General features: G+C 32.8%; 1 protein-coding gene and 1 pseudogene across 1 annotated transcript; one reads left to right on the forward strand and one right to left on the reverse strand.

Moving 5' to 3' along the window:
• Positions 1-16: 16 nt before the first annotated feature.
• On the forward strand, positions 17-11,446 carry LOC133192569 (uncharacterized). Its single transcript, XM_061328561.1, has 7 exons — positions 17-570; positions 1,719-1,850; positions 5,046-5,208; positions 5,830-5,989; positions 7,634-7,763; positions 9,170-9,298; positions 10,838-11,446. Exons 1-7 carry the CDS (start codon positions 186-188, stop codon positions 11,020-11,022), a joined length of 1,284 nt encoding a protein of 427 aa, XP_061184545.1. The 5' UTR covers positions 17-185; the 3' UTR covers positions 11,023-11,446.
• A 7,375-nt stretch (positions 11,447-18,821) lies between these two features.
• LOC133192859 (pantetheinase-like) lies at positions 18,822-20,156 on the reverse strand (annotated as a pseudogene).

Here is a 20,156-nt window from a genome sequence, read left to right on the forward strand (position 1 = left end):
CAGAAACCCCGCCAAAGTTCTGCAATTTTGTACAGTTTTACCATTATTTAAGGATGAAGACGATATCTGATATTAAGTAGGCATATTGGAAAGCCAGAAATATGCTCCAGAATTTTTACAACAGTATATATTGCCCAGTAATCGTGATTATTTTAAATGTATGTTTGAAATAATGAAAAAGAGAAATGGGAACAAACTTTCCAAATGAAGTACTGGAGAATATTTTCAAGCATATGGATGCGAGAAGCTTCATGCTTAACAAGAAGGTGTGTATTCGTTGGAAAGAAATCATTTCTAAGATGGAACAGATGGGAAACGTATGGCTGGATTTCTGCCTCCTAGAAATCCCTAAGTGGATTTTGATTGATATCTCGAAACTTTACCATGATTTGGTGGAAACAAGTAAAGGAGATATTTTTTATCACATGCTCTCTAAGATGGGATGGATATTCTGGAAGGAAATATTTAAAGAATATGTAAGAGCAAGTCATGTGAAACAGGATCTCTATGTCATGACAAATGTGAAATATAACCCAGACTTTGGTCAAGTGACAGCACTGGCATTTAATGGTAAGGATGTGAAGATCTTTTTAGGGGTAAAACAATATGCCTCCTTCATGATACTCATACCTACGTTTTTTTTTATTTACAATATATTTTGATTGAATTAAGGAAACAAATCCCGAATTGTTTTGTGTCATGTTTCACTAAAAACAGTTTCTTAATTAGCATGTAAATTGAGTAGAAAATTAAAGTACTCAGAAGTATTGAATGAAGACCAATTTATGAAATGTACATTGTAATAACAGATAAATAACAAGGAGTTCAGAAACTGAAAGAATATGTAACACAAAAAGGATATCTCTGTGGCTAATTATAGTGTAAAAAATGTCAAAAAATTGAATAAAATGTATAGAATTTAACAGTTTAAAAAATTTATGACATGTATTGTTCTGGGGTCTTATACCACATACAGCACTTACAGATGTAAATAAACATTGATGTAGCAAGGTCAAATGTTTGTGCACAGATGAGTCCTCAGTGGGAAGTTTTGCAGCAGGGAGGTATACATCAGGTCAACGTGCTCCATGCATTAAATTAGTATATTAGCCTGATAAAACAACCTGTCAAGCTTTTGCATATTTTAAACAAAAAATTTCAAAGAACATGAGAGAAAGTTCATTACCATTAATGTTTATTTGTTTAGAAAATTCCTCAGTTTACTTTGTTTAATTTAGTGTTTGTATTGTCTCAAAAGCAACTGAGCATACATACTATATTTGATTTGGCAGTGAGGAAGCAGCATATTCGGTTGAACACCATAACAAAAGCCGGCTATTGCTCTATGAGCAATGAGCCCGGCTAAAAAAGATTGGAAAGAATTAACTGTTAATGAAATAAGTATGATTTAGTAGCTAAATGAAGCTACTTTGCTAAATGTACTGGTTGTACTGGAGCTGTTAATTTAAGGTTCATTGATACTCTGATAAGAGAGATAACTCTTAATGACATAAATGCCTATTATTCCTTTCTAGATTTGTTTAATTTTGCCCCACAAGCTATGATAGAATTGTTCATGTTTTACTTATGAAGTACATTTCTTTAGGAAAATTGTAAAAGTTAAAGCTACATTTTGTTTAAGTAAGCATATGGTTTATGAATATGAACCCTAATTATTCATATTTGTATTAGGGAATGAAATAATTTTGTATTTCCAGATTTGGTTTTGTATAGTGGTTTTGAAAATGGGGGTGTTTGTCTTTGGAAGAATTTAGACACTTGTCAAAAGAGCACAAAAGTAATAGATTTAGTTTACTCTCCAGTGCAGGCAATTTACTGTAACCCAAAAGGTTTGTATATTATATGATTGAAGATATTTTTCTAATGTTACTCAAATTCAACTGAAATCATATGAGACATTCATTTATTTAGTTTGAGTAAAGCTGTAAATTTCTTTAAAATGTGTGTCTTATTGTTGTCTACTTGCACTCATATGATTTACATGTGCATAAATGTGACACTACTGTAAAATCAAATCAAAAACTATGGGTTTGTTGGGATTTGATTTCATGGATGAAGAATTGTTAAGAGTTATGTATAATATGACATTTTACATTTCATGGTGGATGTAAAGTTGGTCTCCTCATACCTGGAAAACAACAAATATGAAACCCCAATGAAAATGAGTGATTTCACAGTATATATGTTTGATAACTTATTCTAAATAAATGCAATTGTTTTGTAAAACACATTTTGATTGGCTGATAAGCTGATGTTTGAAGCAGTTAAATGAGTATTAAAGGGAATGAAGGCTTTTGATTGTGACGTTGTAATAGAATGACGCAAAAACACAACCCTTCATGACATATTTCATATATAACAAAACGCAACAAAAATAAAGGTATTAACATCAAACAAATTGCATGAATTGCATTAGAATGGGATTAACTATCTTCTCAATTGTTATTTGCAACCGTTAATGCTGATTTAACAGTCGCAAACATCCATTTAACCGGCTCTGCTGAGGTTTCGCCAGTAAAACTTGAAGTTTGCGACCGTTAAATCAGCATTAACGGTCGCAAATAACAATTTGGAAGATAGTAATTTTCTTAATACAGGATTGACTATATAAATTATTTTGTTCATGGAGAAGTTAATCCAAGCAAAAAATGAATTGCTCATCCAATTCAAGTACACTTGTTGCGTGTAATAATGCATTACAATAGACTAGTTTAACTCAAACATTCAACCTCAAGCTATTAAAGCATTTTGTGTTTGAGTATCCCTTACGCTTTTACAGTATTTGGTTTGAGTGTCCCTTCAGCTATTACAGTATTTGTGTTTGAGTGTGACCCTCCAGCTATTACAGTATTTGGTTTGAGTGTCATTCCATCTATAATTACAGTATTTGGTTTGAGTGTCCCTCCAGCTATTACAGTATTTGTGTTTGAGTGTCCCTCTAGCTATTACAGTATTTGGTTTGAGTGTCATTTCATCTATTACATTATTTGTGTTTGAGTGTCCCTCTAGCTATTATGTATTTGTGTTTGAGTGTCCCTCCAGCTATTACAGTATTTGTGTTTGAGTGTCCCTCTAGCTATTACAGTGTCTGGTTTGAGTGTCATTCCATCTATTACATTATTTGTGTTTGAGTGTCCCTCCATCTATTACAGTATTTGTGTTTGAGTGTCCCTCTAGCTATTACAGTATCTGGTTTGAGTGTCATTCCATCTATTACATTATTTGTGTTTGAGTGTCCCTCTAGCTATTATGTATTTGTGTTTGAGTGTCCCTCCAGCTATTACAGTATTTGTGTTTGAGTGTCCCTCTAGCTATTACAGTATCTGGTTTGAGTGTCATTCCATCTATTACATTATTTGTGTTTGAGTGTCCCTCCATCTATTACATTATTTGTGTTTGAGTGTCCCTCTAGCTATTACATATTTGTATTTGAGTGTCCCTCCATCTATTACATTATTTGTGTTTGAGTGTCCCTCCAGCTATTACAGCTATTACAGTATTTGTGTTTGAGTGTCCCTTCAGGCCAAAATAAAAAAATACCTTTGTTTCCCCTAACACGACCGACCTGATCGCGCTGACTGAAAAGTTTTTTTTAGTAAGATTATTCAAACATTTTTTTTATGATTATTGATTTTTATAAAATACAATTTGATCAAAATCCGTTTATATCAGAAAGGTCGATATTGTTTTACTGTGATTTTCAAGTGTTTGCTTTACTGTGATTTTCAAGCGTTTGCTGGAAACAAAATTGGTGCCCATATCATGTGGTCACAGAGGAATACTATATACGGTGTTATAAAACAACGGCGATGTATCAACCTTATGCCTTTAGCTTACTCGAATCCTACATCAATCAATTTCATTGCGTTTTATTTAATATGAGTTTTGATCTAATATACAGTTCATCTATGTTCCATAGGAGTTCACTTGTGATATGTCTGCATATTTCATCCTGATGAATATAATTCAGACGTCCTTTCTTCATGCCTTTTATTCATGGGTTAAACTTCATGACTATGACATTGTATATGGCATTTTTAGATATGGTTTGGTTCAATTAAATATTGAAAAAGTACATTGCATTAAGCACTGGAAGCGGATAGTAGATTTGAAAAATACTCGAATGCCCTGCCTTTGCTTATCTGAGAATCGTCTTTTTAAATATTCGATTTCAATAAATTTACACTGGCCTGAGATATTTTACAAGTTCAATTGAAAAATACCTGTGAATTTAATTTACCTTAAACATAGCTTTCCAACGGCATTTGTGTGATAATCTGTTTACAAATCGCTTTCTTTTGTACTGTTCTTATTTATAAAGGTATTATTCCATTAAATTTTGGAAGGTATTTTCAAAGCTGCTATCTAAAAAAAAAATTATTTACCTACCTACCTACCCAACTTGTGATTTGAGGGTCAGGTTAGGGGAAACAAAGATATTTTTAATGATGGCCTCAGCTATTATAGTATTTGTGTTTGAGTGTCCCTCCATCTATTACAGTATTTGTGTTTGAGTGTCCCTCCAGCTATTACAGTACTTGTGTTTTAATGCCCCCCTCCTCAGTCAAAGCATCAGTACTGTAAACCAACCTATATTGGCGTGTGAGAAATATTCGCGAGTTTAATGTCCTTCTTTAACACACGAATATTGATTGCCGCCAACCTTTTATTTTGCTTTGTATTTATAGAGAATGTTTCCTCAGCCTCGAAAATTAATCGTCGCAGATTGATTTCAAACTTATGAATCACGAATAAAAGATGACGCAAATAATAGTTGGATTACAGTATTCATTTTGCGTTTGATAATGATTTAGTTATACATGTACTACTCTATAATATCAGAGTACTATTGATGACATACTAATAGTTGGAAACACAAAAGGTGTATTAAATGTCCATACATATAGATATAGCTAACCTCACTTCCTCATATTTAGATGAAATACACAAGTAATGTATTTGCTTTAGGTCATACTTTTAGTCTATGGATATTGGAAGTGGTGTTATCTTTATGAACTTTGTAGGAAGTATGACCTCTCAGCTTCAGGGTGTGAGTAAAAAGACTGAGACACTTATGGTGGTGTACAAAGATAAGGTGAAACTTTGCAGAAATGAAGATAAGAAATCAAAAGACAATGCAGCACTTTGGCAATGGCAACAAGAAATTTCTAGGAAACCATGTGAAAAGTAAGGTGGTTTTAAGATATATTCTAAATTCAGTACTTTTTGTCCAGATTTGGTACTGTTTACTCAAGCCCTAGAGGGGTTCAAGCTATTTTAGATGATGCTAGGTCATGGATTTAGTCTGAAAATTATATATATACTCATTAGATTAATAAAAATATTTCTAGAAACAAAAATTGAGCTTGTCTTGAAAAAAGCTTAGGTAGATTCAAAGGTATTTAGTGTAAACTCTCAGATTCTATTGGGATGGGAGGGCAGTCCACCTACATGTAATTCAAAAAAAGAAGAAATTTTCAGATACTACCACCAATTGAGAATTTGACTTTGTTTCAACAAATAAAAAAAAAGGGGGTGCATTTTCATGCTTAATTAAGAGTAAAAACTTTTGTTTGTAAAAAAAAACAAATTATAAATACGTCACTTGGCAAAACTGTTTATTTCAGAGGGTTTTGAATTATGAAGGGAATTTGGTCAACTCAAACCAATGACTCTCATCTCATAGCAACATAAAATTACTGGCCTTATGAGGGTCATGGTTATGAAAGAAGGATTACACTAACTTACTTTGAAGAAAAAAGTGTTATTCATGTGATCAGTATGGAATTGGGGCCTATTTTGTTTCAGTCCCCATGAGTTTTGCTCCATACCTGGTGGCCATTTGTCTTCCTTTGAGTGGTACTCTGGTGGTTACATCCACCACGCAGAAGAAACCACAAAACGGATTAGTGTCTGTGATGATTTGCTGGATGGCAATATCACAGCTGCAGCAGCCAGCAAAGGAAAGGTATCAAATTGAATATTAATTTGAAGAACTATTATATAGTCAAACCTCATTATCTCTAACTTGATGGGACTGAGAAAAAAATTCTCGATATCCGACGATTCGAGATACCCAGGGTAAAATACTTAAAGAATAAGAGGTTGGGACTTCCAAATCACTTCAACATATACATGGTATTCGAGATATCAGTGTTTGAGATAGCGAAGTTCAACTGTATATAAATATATAAATATGTACTGTGAAATTCACCCACCCCCCCACCCCTGTTTTATTTATCCCCTTTTCCCTCATTGCAAGTGGGCAGATTTAAAACAAGGAGAATTCAAACTAAACAGACTATCTCTTTAACACAACTCTGTATGGGCAAATTTAAAAGGGAACAAAATTGTTTGCAAGTGTAATATGGTGAAAAAACCTGGTATTTCAGGCTGAAAAAAAACTCTGTCCATAGTATAAAAAAAAACTTCAACCTTTTGGAGTTTAAATTGAAGTTAACTACTAGTCATACAATATGTTTTGTGATAAATGACCTGTAATCCAAATATGCTGAATTTTTTTTTTTACAAATTGGTACTGTTGATGTTTGGTTTTCAGCTCATCTCAGCTAAAGGCTCAAGTGAGCTGAGTCCAGTGTTCATCCATCTGCAGGGCTGTCATACCACTTTTTGGGACTAGGGCCAGGGCCATTCAAATTGGGAAAATTAGAGACATTCAGAGAACAATGGGGAAAATAATTTTGCATTAAAACTCATTACATTTGGGGTTTCTGATTTTAAACTGTTTTGTTATCAACTTTATTTTTCGTTTGCAATACACAAGAACATAAGTAGTAAGTTTAGGTATCATATATCTAAATATATATCCTTTAATTTAGTTATCATGTATTCCAATTTTTGGATGGTAATCACAATTGGGAAAATCAACACATTCAATTGGGAAAAAAGGTACCTTTTTTGAATTGGGAATGGGGCCTTTCAACGGCCCCAATTATAGACAATCGAAAGCCCTGATCTGTCATTTATTGTCTGTTGTTGTCTGTAAATTTTTCACATTTTTAGCTCACCTCAATAAAGCTGGAGGAACTTATTTTATACCCTTGGCATAAGTCTCAGCTTCTCAGGTTAAAGTTTTTGATGCAGATTTCTTTCTGAGTACTCCTTAGCCCTATATTGATCAGAGATGCACTGATTATGCATTGAACCAATCAGGTTTCAGATGCTGTATTTTCAGTCAAAGAATTACCAAATTAAAGCTTTTGGAGCAGAATTAAGTTTTTAGAGCTGGTCCAATCCCAAGTAATTATTAGCTCTTTGGTAACTAAACTTGCAGAGATGATGTATCAAGGGATGTACACTACCAGACATGCTTCAGATGCTGGATTTGACCTACATTTCCTTATGACTGATTAAGTTAAATTGTCCTAGCTCACCTGAGCCAAAGGCTCAAATGAGCTTTTCTGATCACATTTTGTCTAGTGTTTGTCTGTAAACTTTTCACATACTGTAGATTGGCAAATAATCTTGATGGTTTTAATTTCACTATGTTCGCGATTCATCATTTTTCCGCGAAATTAAACCCATAGTGAATGCTATCATTAGTTTTTAAAAATGTTTAAATGCTTATACGAAATATTTCTTCTCCTTGTAGATTGTATTTGGAAAGAATTCAGGGGAAGTTTTCTTCATCACCAGTAGTTCTTCTGTAACGATGTTGGATAATTTGGGCTCCAGTGTCCGATGGTTGATCATCAAAGGAAGAACAATTCTGTGTTTAACTGGTATTACTTTGAGTTTCTAACTGATGGAATTAAGGTCTTTTTAACATTGTTGAATTAGCAATTCAAAAGATTTGACACATGAATGATGGGGGAATAGGATAATCTGACATGAAAAAGTCTGTGAAAATAGAGCATTGATATTATGTTCTTTAGATAAATTTTATAAAGCTATAATTTATAATTGTATTTAATGGAAAAAGATTTGATAAGTTAGTGAAGATTTGATTTAGTGCATTTCTAAATGTGCTAGATATAAGTATAGGACATTTAGCGATGTATACTAGATTTAGTGGAATCTGCTTTCAGCCAGAGGTGCTAAATAAAATACCCAGCCAAATGTAATAGGTTAACAGTATCTTTAAAATTATGAATGTATCTTGAAATTTTAGCATTGTTTAAAATACCAAGGCTACACAGTATTAAACTCTCATATTCATTTTGCATTCACCTGTTCACTTCATAGGTACATGTATACCCCCCGCCAACACAGGTGTTAAGGGTTGGTGTGTACTGATTTAACCAAGTCTGTTTGTCTGATTATTTGTTATCTCTGTTTATTTTTACAAAACAAAGAAAAACTGGAGACCAACACCTTGAGGTTAAAAATTAATTGCGGAAGATTCTCACGTGCGGATACCGAAAGGTATTCAATAGGGTCTGTACCTAAAGTTGTAAACTTGAAGATATAAAACAGATCACCAACACTTCGTGAGAATGCAGCAGTGAATTTATTTTGTTGACCGGTTTCGACCAGAGACGGTCATCATCAGAACAATCAAGCATGTAAATTTATCTATTGGAGTAAAACGTTGTCTCTTAGGCTTTTTCTGACTTAAGATTTAGTAAGTAAATTAAATAATTGTTTTTTATGATTAATATAATAGTCCATAAATTCTGTGGATCGTTATTCTTCTGTTTTGTCATCCTTGACAGTTCAGGCTGTTTCAGTATAGACGTGTGACGTCACAATGTAAAAAAAAACGGGAGGTTTGTACATATAGATTGCTTCAAAATTATACAAGAGGAAATTAGGTTACATTTCCTATGAAATTTGGGAAAACATAAAATATAGTATGGTTCTGTTTATTTTTGAGAAGCAATAGACATAATAAATATCCTATTCCTACCTCTGACATTGGTCAATAGATAATGTTTGAAAACCAGATGACCACAAACTGATACATAATAATTACCTCAGTCTGTATATTACAGATGCTGAATATTTCAATTTCAGTAATATAAAGGAGTAAACATACATGTATTGCTAGATTTCATTTCATTTACAGTAAACATGCATTCACTCTACATTCTAGTTATGGATTGAAATAATTTATTAGAATATTTGATATAGTGAAATGATTTTCAAATGTACAGAATTCAAATAAAGACTGATATTTGTATTTCAGATGATTCAAACATCCATGTATCAGCTAACTTTGCTACATTTCGTAAACTAGATGCCCACAAAGCCTTTGGTTGCCATGTGGAATGCATAGCATGGCATGCATCAATACTAGTGATTGGAACAAAATATGGTAAGTGTAGACAGCTGGTGTAAACTCATGTCTGATAGATTCTGTGAAGACTTAGTTTAGAAGTGTATTTGCTAAAACATTCCTGTACACCCTATATTGTGTGTACTGTTGTAGGTTGTCCACACTATAAGATTTTATTATCATCATGTACTGTAAACCAACTATCATTTGCAATAACTTTTATTTCTGATTTGTCAGTTTGAAATCTATCCACTAAAACTAATTTTGGCAACAGAGGAAATATTCTACATAAATACATAATGAAAAAAAAAAATAGTTTGCGGCGAGAAATATTCATCAATAAAACAGGGCTGAAAAATTTGCAGATATTTCTTGCATGTGAATAAAAGCTGCTTGGTTTACAGTAATTATGTTCCTTAAGCAAATTTTTCAAATTTATTGAATATTCTTTAGAGAACATTTATCTTGAAATTGTAAGAAAAATTATTTATTGAAATAACAATGCACATCCAGAAATCACAGTGGTTGAATTTGTTATTAGATTCATGAATTGTAAAGAGAAAACTTGAAAACTTCATCTGCAAACACTATTGTATTCTTTGTAACAAACATATATTTGTGATGAAGTTTAAAAATGTGCCACCTAAGATAAGACAGGAAAAAATTTGCGATCATAATTCTTTTTCACCCCTGTTTTAGAAGATTCAGGGGTTTATAGTTTACAGTCTGTCTATTTGTCCACAAAAACTTTAAACTTGCCCATAACTTTTGATTAGTTAGAGCTAGTGCTTTCATATTTCACATGTGTATTCCTAGTGACAAGACCTTTCTTTTGGTATCAATATATTTGACCTCTGGACCTTGATCCTGGAGTTCCACCCACTTTTGCAAAAATTTTACCAACCTATAACATTGGCCATATCTCTTAAACAACTGGCGTTAGGGCTTTCATATTTCACCTGCATATTTCTTGTGAAAAGACTTTCTCTTAGACACCAACATTTTTTTACCTTTTGACTTTGACCTTGGAGTTTGACCTACTTTTGAAAAACATTAACCTTGGTCATAGCATTTGAACTGTTGAAACTAGGTCTTTCATATTTCACCTGAGTATTCCTTGTGACAAAACCTTTCCTTGCATACCAACATTTTTGACCTCATGACCTTGACCTTGTAGTTTAACCTACTTTTGAAAAAACTAAAACCTTGACCATAATTTCTGAATGGTTGGTGTAAGGGCTTTCATAATTCACAAATATATTCCTTGTGACAAGACCATTCTTTGGGTATCAACATTTTTGACCTCTTGACCCTGGAGTGTGACTTGCATTTGAGAAACTTTTACCTTCAGTTGGCAATGAGCTTTCTTATGTGGGCATCAGTGTATCACAAATATATCTTGTTTTTTTTATCAATCTTGTCAGTGAATACATGCAGATGCTGATAAAACAAAGCTTCAATTATTAAATGTTTAAAATGCAGTAAAGTTATTGCAGCTGTATTATTGAAGAATAACAATGAGCAATGTAGTACATCATATTTTAAAATCGTTATGTTTTGTCTTACAATTTTTTGTAGGTGTCATTCATGTATATCATGTTCCCACAGAAGAAAGTCTACTAAAATTAGATCTAAGCAAATCTACTGTGATTCATCTGAACTCTGAACATGTGAATGCCATAGCAATAGGGGATGATGGGAGTAGACCAGTGGTTGCCGTGGCAACAGATACTGTTGGAATCATGCATGTTATCCGTTGGTAAATTTTGTTCTTAGATTCAAAGTTTTGTTTTTGAATATTCTTGAGTATACAATATTAGTGATTGCTCAGAAATCTACATTTTGATATGCAATGTACCAAGGAAATCTCAATTTGTTAAGTTTTAGACTTTAATTAAAAACTTGATTGTTTTTGGTATTTTCCATCCTTTTCCCATTATTTTTAGCTGTCATTCACAAGAAATCCTTGAAATGAAAAGTTAATACTTTCTCATTGACTGTAAGTTTGTTTAATATGTATAACTTTGCCATCACACAAAATTTATATGTGGAATTTTTTCTACAACTAGCATTGTATTTATTTAAAACAATATCTTGCCATAATGAGCAAATTAAAGATGAAAATATCTTGGACAAAGAAAAAAAATCTTGTTAAAAATTGAAAATAAACAGGAAACTACAAGTATATGGTGGTATTTCGAGTGGTGCATATTTCTTTAGAAAATCAAGTATTGCAAGACAGTTTCTGTGGAGGAAAATCAAATGTGCAGTTTTATTGCCCCTTTCTGAAAGTCCAAGTCATAATTACAAACATAAATCTCTGAAGAATTTGCTCTATGTAAATTTTCTTTCGTACATGTGTACTGTAATCTAACACTATTTTTCTGGCGAGTTCAGCAACAATCAAAAAAACTTAATGTAGTTCATCATAAAATTTTTTATCAGTCATTAGGAGGATACATCTATGATATTCAGAACATTGAAATGAAATGACTCAAATGCATAGTTGCCATGACATACAATAATGAAGAATGTCATGCACATATCGAAAAATCAAATTATTATAAGCAATAGAAAAAACAAATTAGGAAAAGAACTTTTCAAAATCTACTGAAAAGATGCAAAATACTACATGTATCTTTCATTCATATTTCTTAATTTAAAATATAGCCTCACTCAGAGCTCAAAAATGTTTCATTTGAGATGTAATTCTACCCATGGAGCAGAATATGTAAAGACTCTGCCTGATAAAATGAATTTACTTTGTAGTATCTATATGATCTCAATGATGTTGGAAAAAGTTGCAAAATTTACAATAATGTGTGCTTTTAATGACCATTTATTTATTTCCTGCAAAAAATATTGCAAAATCACATATTTTCGTGGGGGCAAATTTTCGTGATTTGAGGAAAAAATATGGGTTAGGAGGGATTCGATTTCGTGGATGAAGAAAAGTTAAGTAGTAATATATGTGAAAATTGTGAAAAAAATACATTTTGTGGTGGACATAAATTCGTGGGTCTCTGCATACCTCAAAATCAACGAAAATTAGATCCCCATGAAAACTAATAATTTCACAGTAGTTAATTTAACTATACAGTCATAGAAATCAATGATGAACAGACAATCGTTATGTGACCTGTTACTATACAGTCATACAAATCAATGATGAACAGACAATCGTTATGTGACCTGTTACTATACAGTCATACAAATCAATGATGAACAGACAATGGTTATGAAACCTGTTACTATACAGTCATACAAATCAATGATGAACAGACAATGGTTATGAAACCTGTTACTATACAGTCATACAAATCAATGATGAACAGACAATGGTTATGAAACCTGTTACTATACAGTCATACAAATCACTGATGAACAGACAATTGTTATGTAACCCGTTACTCTATATGTATAGCTAATAAAACAGTGCGATATACGTCTGCTTCGTCTACAATGAATAACAGTATGTCATATCACCAAAGCATATAGTATGAATAAAAGTAGGGATGGCAATCGAATATAGAATTGTCAATTGGTTAACCGCAATAAGTTTCGACTGATTAATCGGTAAATCGTATCCATGTAGTAATATTGTTTTAATCTTTGATCATAGTACTATAGATATATTATTTCATTTTCAATTGGCAATGGAAAAAAAAACAAAGACAAAAAGAGAGACAGAAAAAATTAAGAAACCCATGAACCATGCCTAAAGATTTAGATAGATGTACATTAATTTACAGAAAAAAATCAGTAGAGATGTCCCTCAGAATCATTCTGCAGTGTCGCCACAATCAAATATTAATTTTTTCCGACTACAGATTTTCTAACCGATTACCATCGTTCCGACAGAGTAACTGGTTAACCGATTAAAAATTACCATCGCTAAATAAAAGCAACAATCTGTAAACAAAACGAATTGGAATATTTCTACTAAAACCAAACTCGTGATCAAATCTCAAACATTATCAGTTCTTGATTAGACCACTAAATATTTCGCAAAATTATATTTTCTGCAAAGGGAAAACATAGAGTCATGATCTTCCAGTAAGTTTTTTACAGTTTTCTGGCACATTTGCTCTGAAAAAAATTTACATTATCAGCAGATTATAATAATAAAATAAAATTATGGTTTATGTTTTAGGGTATGCAAATTTTTCCAGACTGAGTTAAGATGTTCGAAAATATATACTGCCTTAATTCTTCTGATTAGTTACTTTTCTACTTTAAAAACTCTTTTAAAATATTTTCCTATTGAATGAGAAATTGTTGTATGCCGACAAAACTTTACATTTCATTTGGGCGGTGAAAATAATTTCACTTGGGCAGAATATTTATACCCCTGCTCCGAAGAAGAGGGGGTATACTGTTTTAGCCTTGTATGTCTGTCTGTCTGTCTATATGTCCATGTGTCTGTCCGTAACAAATTTTCGTTGCAGTTTTCTCAGCAACTACATGTACTCATCACAGATGCTTGAAATTTTAGCATACTCTTTGCCTAGGTATGCCATATGGTGGGATTCATTTTTGTACAAATCAGATGTCAACTTCCTGTTTATCCGAGCATCTGTCCACACCAAATTTTTGTCGCTGTTTTCTCAGCAACTACTCATTGCTGATGCTTGAAATTTAAGCACACTCTTTGCCTAGTTAAGCCATATGGTGTGATTTATTTTTTTGTACAATCGGATGTCAACTTCCTGTTTATCCGTGCATTTGTCCTTACCAAATTTTCGTCACTGTTTTCTCAGCAATTACTCATTGCTGATGCTTGAAATTTTGGCACACTTTGTGTAGGCATGCCATATGGTGGGATTCATTTTTGTACAAATCAGATGTCAACTTCCTGTTTATCCGAGCATCTGTCTGTACCAAATTTTCGTCGCTGTTTTCTCAGCAACTAATCATTGCTGATGCTTGAAATTTTAGCACACTCTTTGTGTAGGCATGCCATATGGTGGGATTCATTTTTGTACAAATCGGATGTCAACTTCCTGTTTATCCGTGCATTTGTCCGTACCAAATTTTCGTCGCTGTTTTCTCAGCAACTACTCATTGCAGCTGATGCTTGAAATTTTAGCACACTCTTTGTTTAGGTATGTCATATGGTGGGATTCATTTTTTCGGATCCGATGTCAATTTCCTGTTTATCTATGCATCTGTCCATACCAAATTTCCATCACAGTTTTCTCATCAACAACTCAAGCAAGCAGATGCATGAAATTTTAGCACGCTCTTTGTTTAGGCATGCCATGAGAGTGTATATTCACATTAGAGCGGGGGTATTTCTAGTAAGCATTGATTCATATATATATATGCTGACTATATATATATATATATATATATATATATATATATATATATATATATATATATATATATAAAATTTAATTTTGTTTGTATTCTAACCTCTGATTGGTTAATATCCAAAAAGGAACACAAATTATTTCTGTATAACCTGGTTTGGTATGGGGACACCCCCCCCCCCTGACAACCAGCTGAATCATCTGTATCCATACAATCCTCTCATTTCCAGTCCTCGGGATTCATGGAAAATTCCAGATTTAATGAATGTACCAAACAATAATTCGATCTTACCACGTGTAAACAAACAACAAGGCTGCTAGGCCTATGTATCAGTTTTTACCTCCCCTCGCTTCCCATCACTTCCGGTACTTCCGTTACTACGGTTGTATTATTGAGCGGCAAATTTGAACTAATAAAAAGCAACGAAATTTTACACCCATAGTTATTTGATGATTTTAAAATTAAATTATAAGGAATGACTCTAATTCTTGGCCAAATTATTCGCGTATAACCTGGTTTGGGTCAGTTTACGCTGTTTTATAATCCGCTTCGCGGATTATAAAGCGTAAACTGACCCAAACCAGGTTATACGCGAATAATTTGGCCAAGAATTAGAGTCATTCCTAAAATATATATATATATATATATATATATATATATATATATATATATATATATATATATATATATATATATATATATATAAAGCACTAAAAACCAACAACACTGTATATCCTAAGTGTCGGATCTACTAAGTAGATACAAGGTCACGGATGGAAATTTATATAAAGCACTAAAAATGACCAATAATTGTTCAAATCATGACCCCTGGGGGTAAGGTGGGGTCACAGTGGGCGATCAAAGTTTTACATAGGTATATAAGAAAATTAAAAAAAAAAAAAACAAAAAACAAAAAACTATGAAATAAAGCAAACGGTATAAAAACATACTCTAAAAGACGTAAATGACTTTAATTAATAAAGAGAAACGGAAAAATAACACCCGTGTAAAGGGGCTCTTTAGTAGAGTACTTTGAAATTTTATTTCAATCTGAGGTCCGATTTCTGATTAAGAAAATTATTCTACGTCGCTTTTAAGCTGGAGGAGGGGAGGGGGTTGAAAATAAATATGCAAATAAACATTCTTAACTTTACACTATTTTTTAAAAAGAATTTCTATGAAAATTGCACGTGAAAATAAAGCAAAAATCATTTTAAAAATTTTACAGTTCCGACGTACATATATGATAGAAAAGGGAATAATTTGTAGCTAAGCTAAAATTCTATTTGTTTTACCGTAGTTCAGTTACTGTAACTTGACAATCCCGAAATAGAGATATAAACATAAAGTGAATAATTGATATTTAAAAAACAAAATCAGAAATAATGTTCAAATATTTTTATTTAGTGTGTAGATAAACTATTCGCCCTGTAATTATTACATAAAAATATCACATAACAAAAAGGCGAAGGAAAAGCGGACAGGTGATTTCTAAAAGGAAACTTCTGATAATATAAAATGGTCACTTGACAGCAACTCTTCTTGAATCATTTGTTCTTTCCATTGCTTCAGCGACAAATTTTGAAAATTAAAAATATTGAATGCACAACTAGGGGTGGTGATTTTTATTTGAAAAGTTTCATTAAGATTTTGTAAGCCATATACGAGAACACTCGCAAACAAAATTCTTCACTTTTCGTACTTTTCCATGGCAATGGAGGCCATTTTGAAATTGAAAATGTGCACGCACAACTACAGCTGCACGGTGATCATCTTTTCTGTAAATTTTCATCAAGATTGTCCCAGCCATCTGCCAGAACATCCACTGACGAAGTTATTTGTCGTACAATAGCAATATTTTGCCCCGACTTGGTTCGGGGTGACATGAATAATAATAAGAAACAGACTAAAAATAATATGTTCTCTAACTTTTTTGGGGGGAACATACGGGAAAAGTTGAAGTCAAAACTTTTATCTTAAAGTTTTGTTGTTTCAGATATTAAGGCTCACTTTTGCATGTCCTCGTAATAATAAAATTCTAGGGTAGAATTTATCAAAGGATTGGTCACATTTTGTCTCTAAATCATTAGGATGTTTTTATAATTATATTGAGAACATATATTTATGTACAAAATGACATCATGGATATGTTTAATGCATACTAAATCTAAATCTAAGGGAAATATATGAATCTATAACCTGTTCTAAACTATGCATGTATATTCACTATCTAATAAAATGCTAATATTTCCAAATAAACAAAACAGTATGAAATTAAATGCAAACTCTAGACATTCATTTCAAAAGACTTTTCTTTTCATTACTGCAGAAAAACAGTGGATGAATTTACAGAGTTATGTCCATTGTCTGTAGTAATTCCCATTGGTAAATAAATCATGTAAAATTATACATGTACTCTCCGCTCATTAGATTTTCTTAGATTTTTCACTGCTAATATTTTGCACATTTATTTGTTCATTTATAACAAAATTATTTTTTGCAATAAATTTGACACTGGGTTAATTGTCGTTAATTTATTTTTCTTTCCAAAGAGAATTAAATGATATTGGTATTGGTCATACATATTGAATAACGTAAGTAATATATCATAAGCATATTTCCGATGTAAAATACATGTAGTTTAACATTGTTAAATATATGAACATTTCATTAAGTGGAAAACAGCATTTCCCATCAATTAAAATTAAGATAAAGACTCACTTCATATAGGTAAGAACAATTTCGGTATGAAGTATGAAGTTTTTTTTTTCGATGCCTTCAGGGTACATGTCTAGAAACACGTTTAAACTCAAAAGTGAGAATGACCTTTGACATCAATCGCAACTTCTCGGACCTTTCCGACAACGGGAAAACAACCTCGAATGTGTTACATAGGCGTCCATGACATCCTCCTTCTCATAAACATTGAAATAAATGTAGGGAGACCTCTCATTTGTAGAGTATGAAGCGTAAGTTCATTGAATGAGAAGATATTACCTTAAATATACTACAGAAGAGACATTGAACTCTGTCCATTCAATACTTTAATAAATAGGAAGCGAATCCATTTTGTTTAAAATTTAAACATCCGGTTATGTAAATTCATTCGAGGTGTTTTTCCGAGCTTATCGGAAAGGTACGAGAAGATGGTATTGCTTTGACAAAGAACCGAAATCAAGGTCACAGCACAAGAACAATGCAAGACAATTTATTGTGAGGTATAGCAACTCTAGACGCAAGGCCTGATTAAATAACAGGTCAAACGAACTTGTGAAAGTGCAAAATACATATATGAAATGCAGTGTTCCCAGAAATTATTGAGATTTTTTGCGAGTATACATTTATCTAAAGTGTTGGATAACTAACGTACAATATAATTTGGTTTACTATTTTATTTAATGACAATATCCCTTACTTTCTAATGATACATGGATAGCCTCCCATTTATTTGATATACTTCCTGTTGTCTGTTGATCGTTCAAAATTGCTGCTATTGAAAATAGAAAGCCTTTTTAAAGTTATGTATAAGTAAGGAATGTTCAATCTGGTGATGTTTCTGAAACACATATTATTTCATCGTCTACTTTGTATTGTGTCACTGTGGTACAAAATATTAAAAAAAAAAAGAGGAATTCAGTTAAGGAAAAGAGTTTGTAGTTCTAGTAACGTAACATTCACATATCAGAGAAAGCTCGGATATTTGCGCAGTAAGAACACCACCAAGTATAGAAAAATGGGTTTTATTTCCAGCCCTACCAGCTCTTTCCCTCTGCCGAATTCCTTTCCATTATTCAATATTTTGTCCCAAATGAATCGACATTAGACAGTGGAATACTCAGTATTTCAGAAGTATCATTAGTTTTGAAATTCCTTGATAACATTTATAATAAGGTTTCTTTTTTTCCAAAGCACTCATTTTGAACATTAGCAATCGACGAGATGCATACAAAAAAAGTATAAGTTATGCATGAAAACTGCATATAAAATAAGAATGTAGTAGGTTATTGTCCTTTGATAAAAAACTGATTTCAGACTATAAATATTATATTTTTACAATATTTTGAAGAAAAAAAACATTTCACGAAAAAATCTCAATATATTATGGGAACTCTATAACATAAGAAAGAGAGAACGCTTCTCATTTCATTCTTTTGTGGCATAATTAAAACATAAAAAATAAATGAATATTTTCATTTCATTTTATTGGTGTATGCTTACAAAACTAACAGCTGTTGGAATACTGTTAACACTGGACTATCCAAAGGTGTTAGCTGGTTCATTCTGGTCATAATCGTAAACTCTTGAAAACATGGAAAAGGTGACTAGTGGGACACCAAGCCCTTCAGGTGCATTGAGCATTTTGTTGTTGTAGGTCCAATTTCCCGGGGGTGACAACTGAAACCCACCATTACCAAAAAGAAGAATCTCTGGAAATACATAGTCTGTTTGAAATGTGCCTTGAAGTGAAAGATTTGAAAAAAAGAGTGTTTGATTTTTAGACCCTTCTCCGCAAGACGATCGGTTAGCTGTTTTGCACTTGACGATGCTGCAAACTTGAATGTATTATGTACCTTCCTTGGTGTGAAGTCCATCAAAGGCACCGATGGCAAATAACTCCGTGAAATTTTGTCTTGCTGAATAGGAGCCAATGCAACAGAGTCTGTTGTGGCAAACTCGTATTTGGTCGGTGGGTTTCTCCAGTACAACATAGTTGAAGAGATCTCCGAATGTTTCTGCAGGAAAACTTGGAGGTTCCTTAATATTGCGACTTTGTAAAGCATCTGTTGCTTGGTGGTTTTGAGGGACGATATGTTGAGGATGATTGTCTAATCTTTGCAAATCTGCAATTAATAGCTTACTTTCACTTGATACTTTGTTGTTGTATTAGTATGCGAGAGCTCCATTAGGTGAATAGATTCCGATACCCTGGAATCGATACTCTGGAATATGCAAATTTGCTGCAAGATAATTCACTCCAAATCCTGCAGCAACTGCTGAGTGAAGTTCTATGGCAGCAAAAAAAAGGTAAAATGTCCATCCAGCCTGTCGGAAAAACAACGTTTCTTATTCCATGTTCTTTCAATAAGATTTCGGTCGGATTTTTGAACATGATATCAAAACATGTGAAAACGGCAAATGTGTTCCAAAGGGTGTGTGAACAGCTTCCTTGGATGTTGAAGGATCAAACATATATTCATAAAACAAGTTAATTTTGTGATAATTAGCAATCAACGTTCCGCTGGAATCGTAAACAACATCTGTATTATACTGAAAATGTCCATCAGATGGACAAGTCTTTAATGCATTGTGACGACTACGTATACACGGTTGAAAGTCTCCCATGTTTGCCACAAGATAAAGAGAGTTGTTTTTGGCTGGACAACTCAGGAAATGTACCTCAGTGTTCGGATACCGATTGGGATTTGCAAGGATTCCATTCTTCTGTTTTTGGATCGGGAATGAACACCAGATAGGAATGAACAGATTGACGAGTGTGTCCATAGTACGTTATGCCATCTTTCGGAAACGCAATGATTTGAAAATATATACGTACAGGGTGTTTTATAGCATATCTCCCCAT

The sequence above is a fragment of the Saccostrea echinata genome, unplaced genomic scaffold (assembly GCF_033153115.1).
Source record: "Saccostrea echinata isolate AGI-Se365-2 ecotype Australia unplaced genomic scaffold, CSIRO_AGI_Sech_v1 ptg000025l, whole genome shotgun sequence".
Taxonomy (NCBI): domain Eukaryota; kingdom Metazoa; phylum Mollusca; class Bivalvia; order Ostreida; family Ostreidae; genus Saccostrea; species Saccostrea echinata.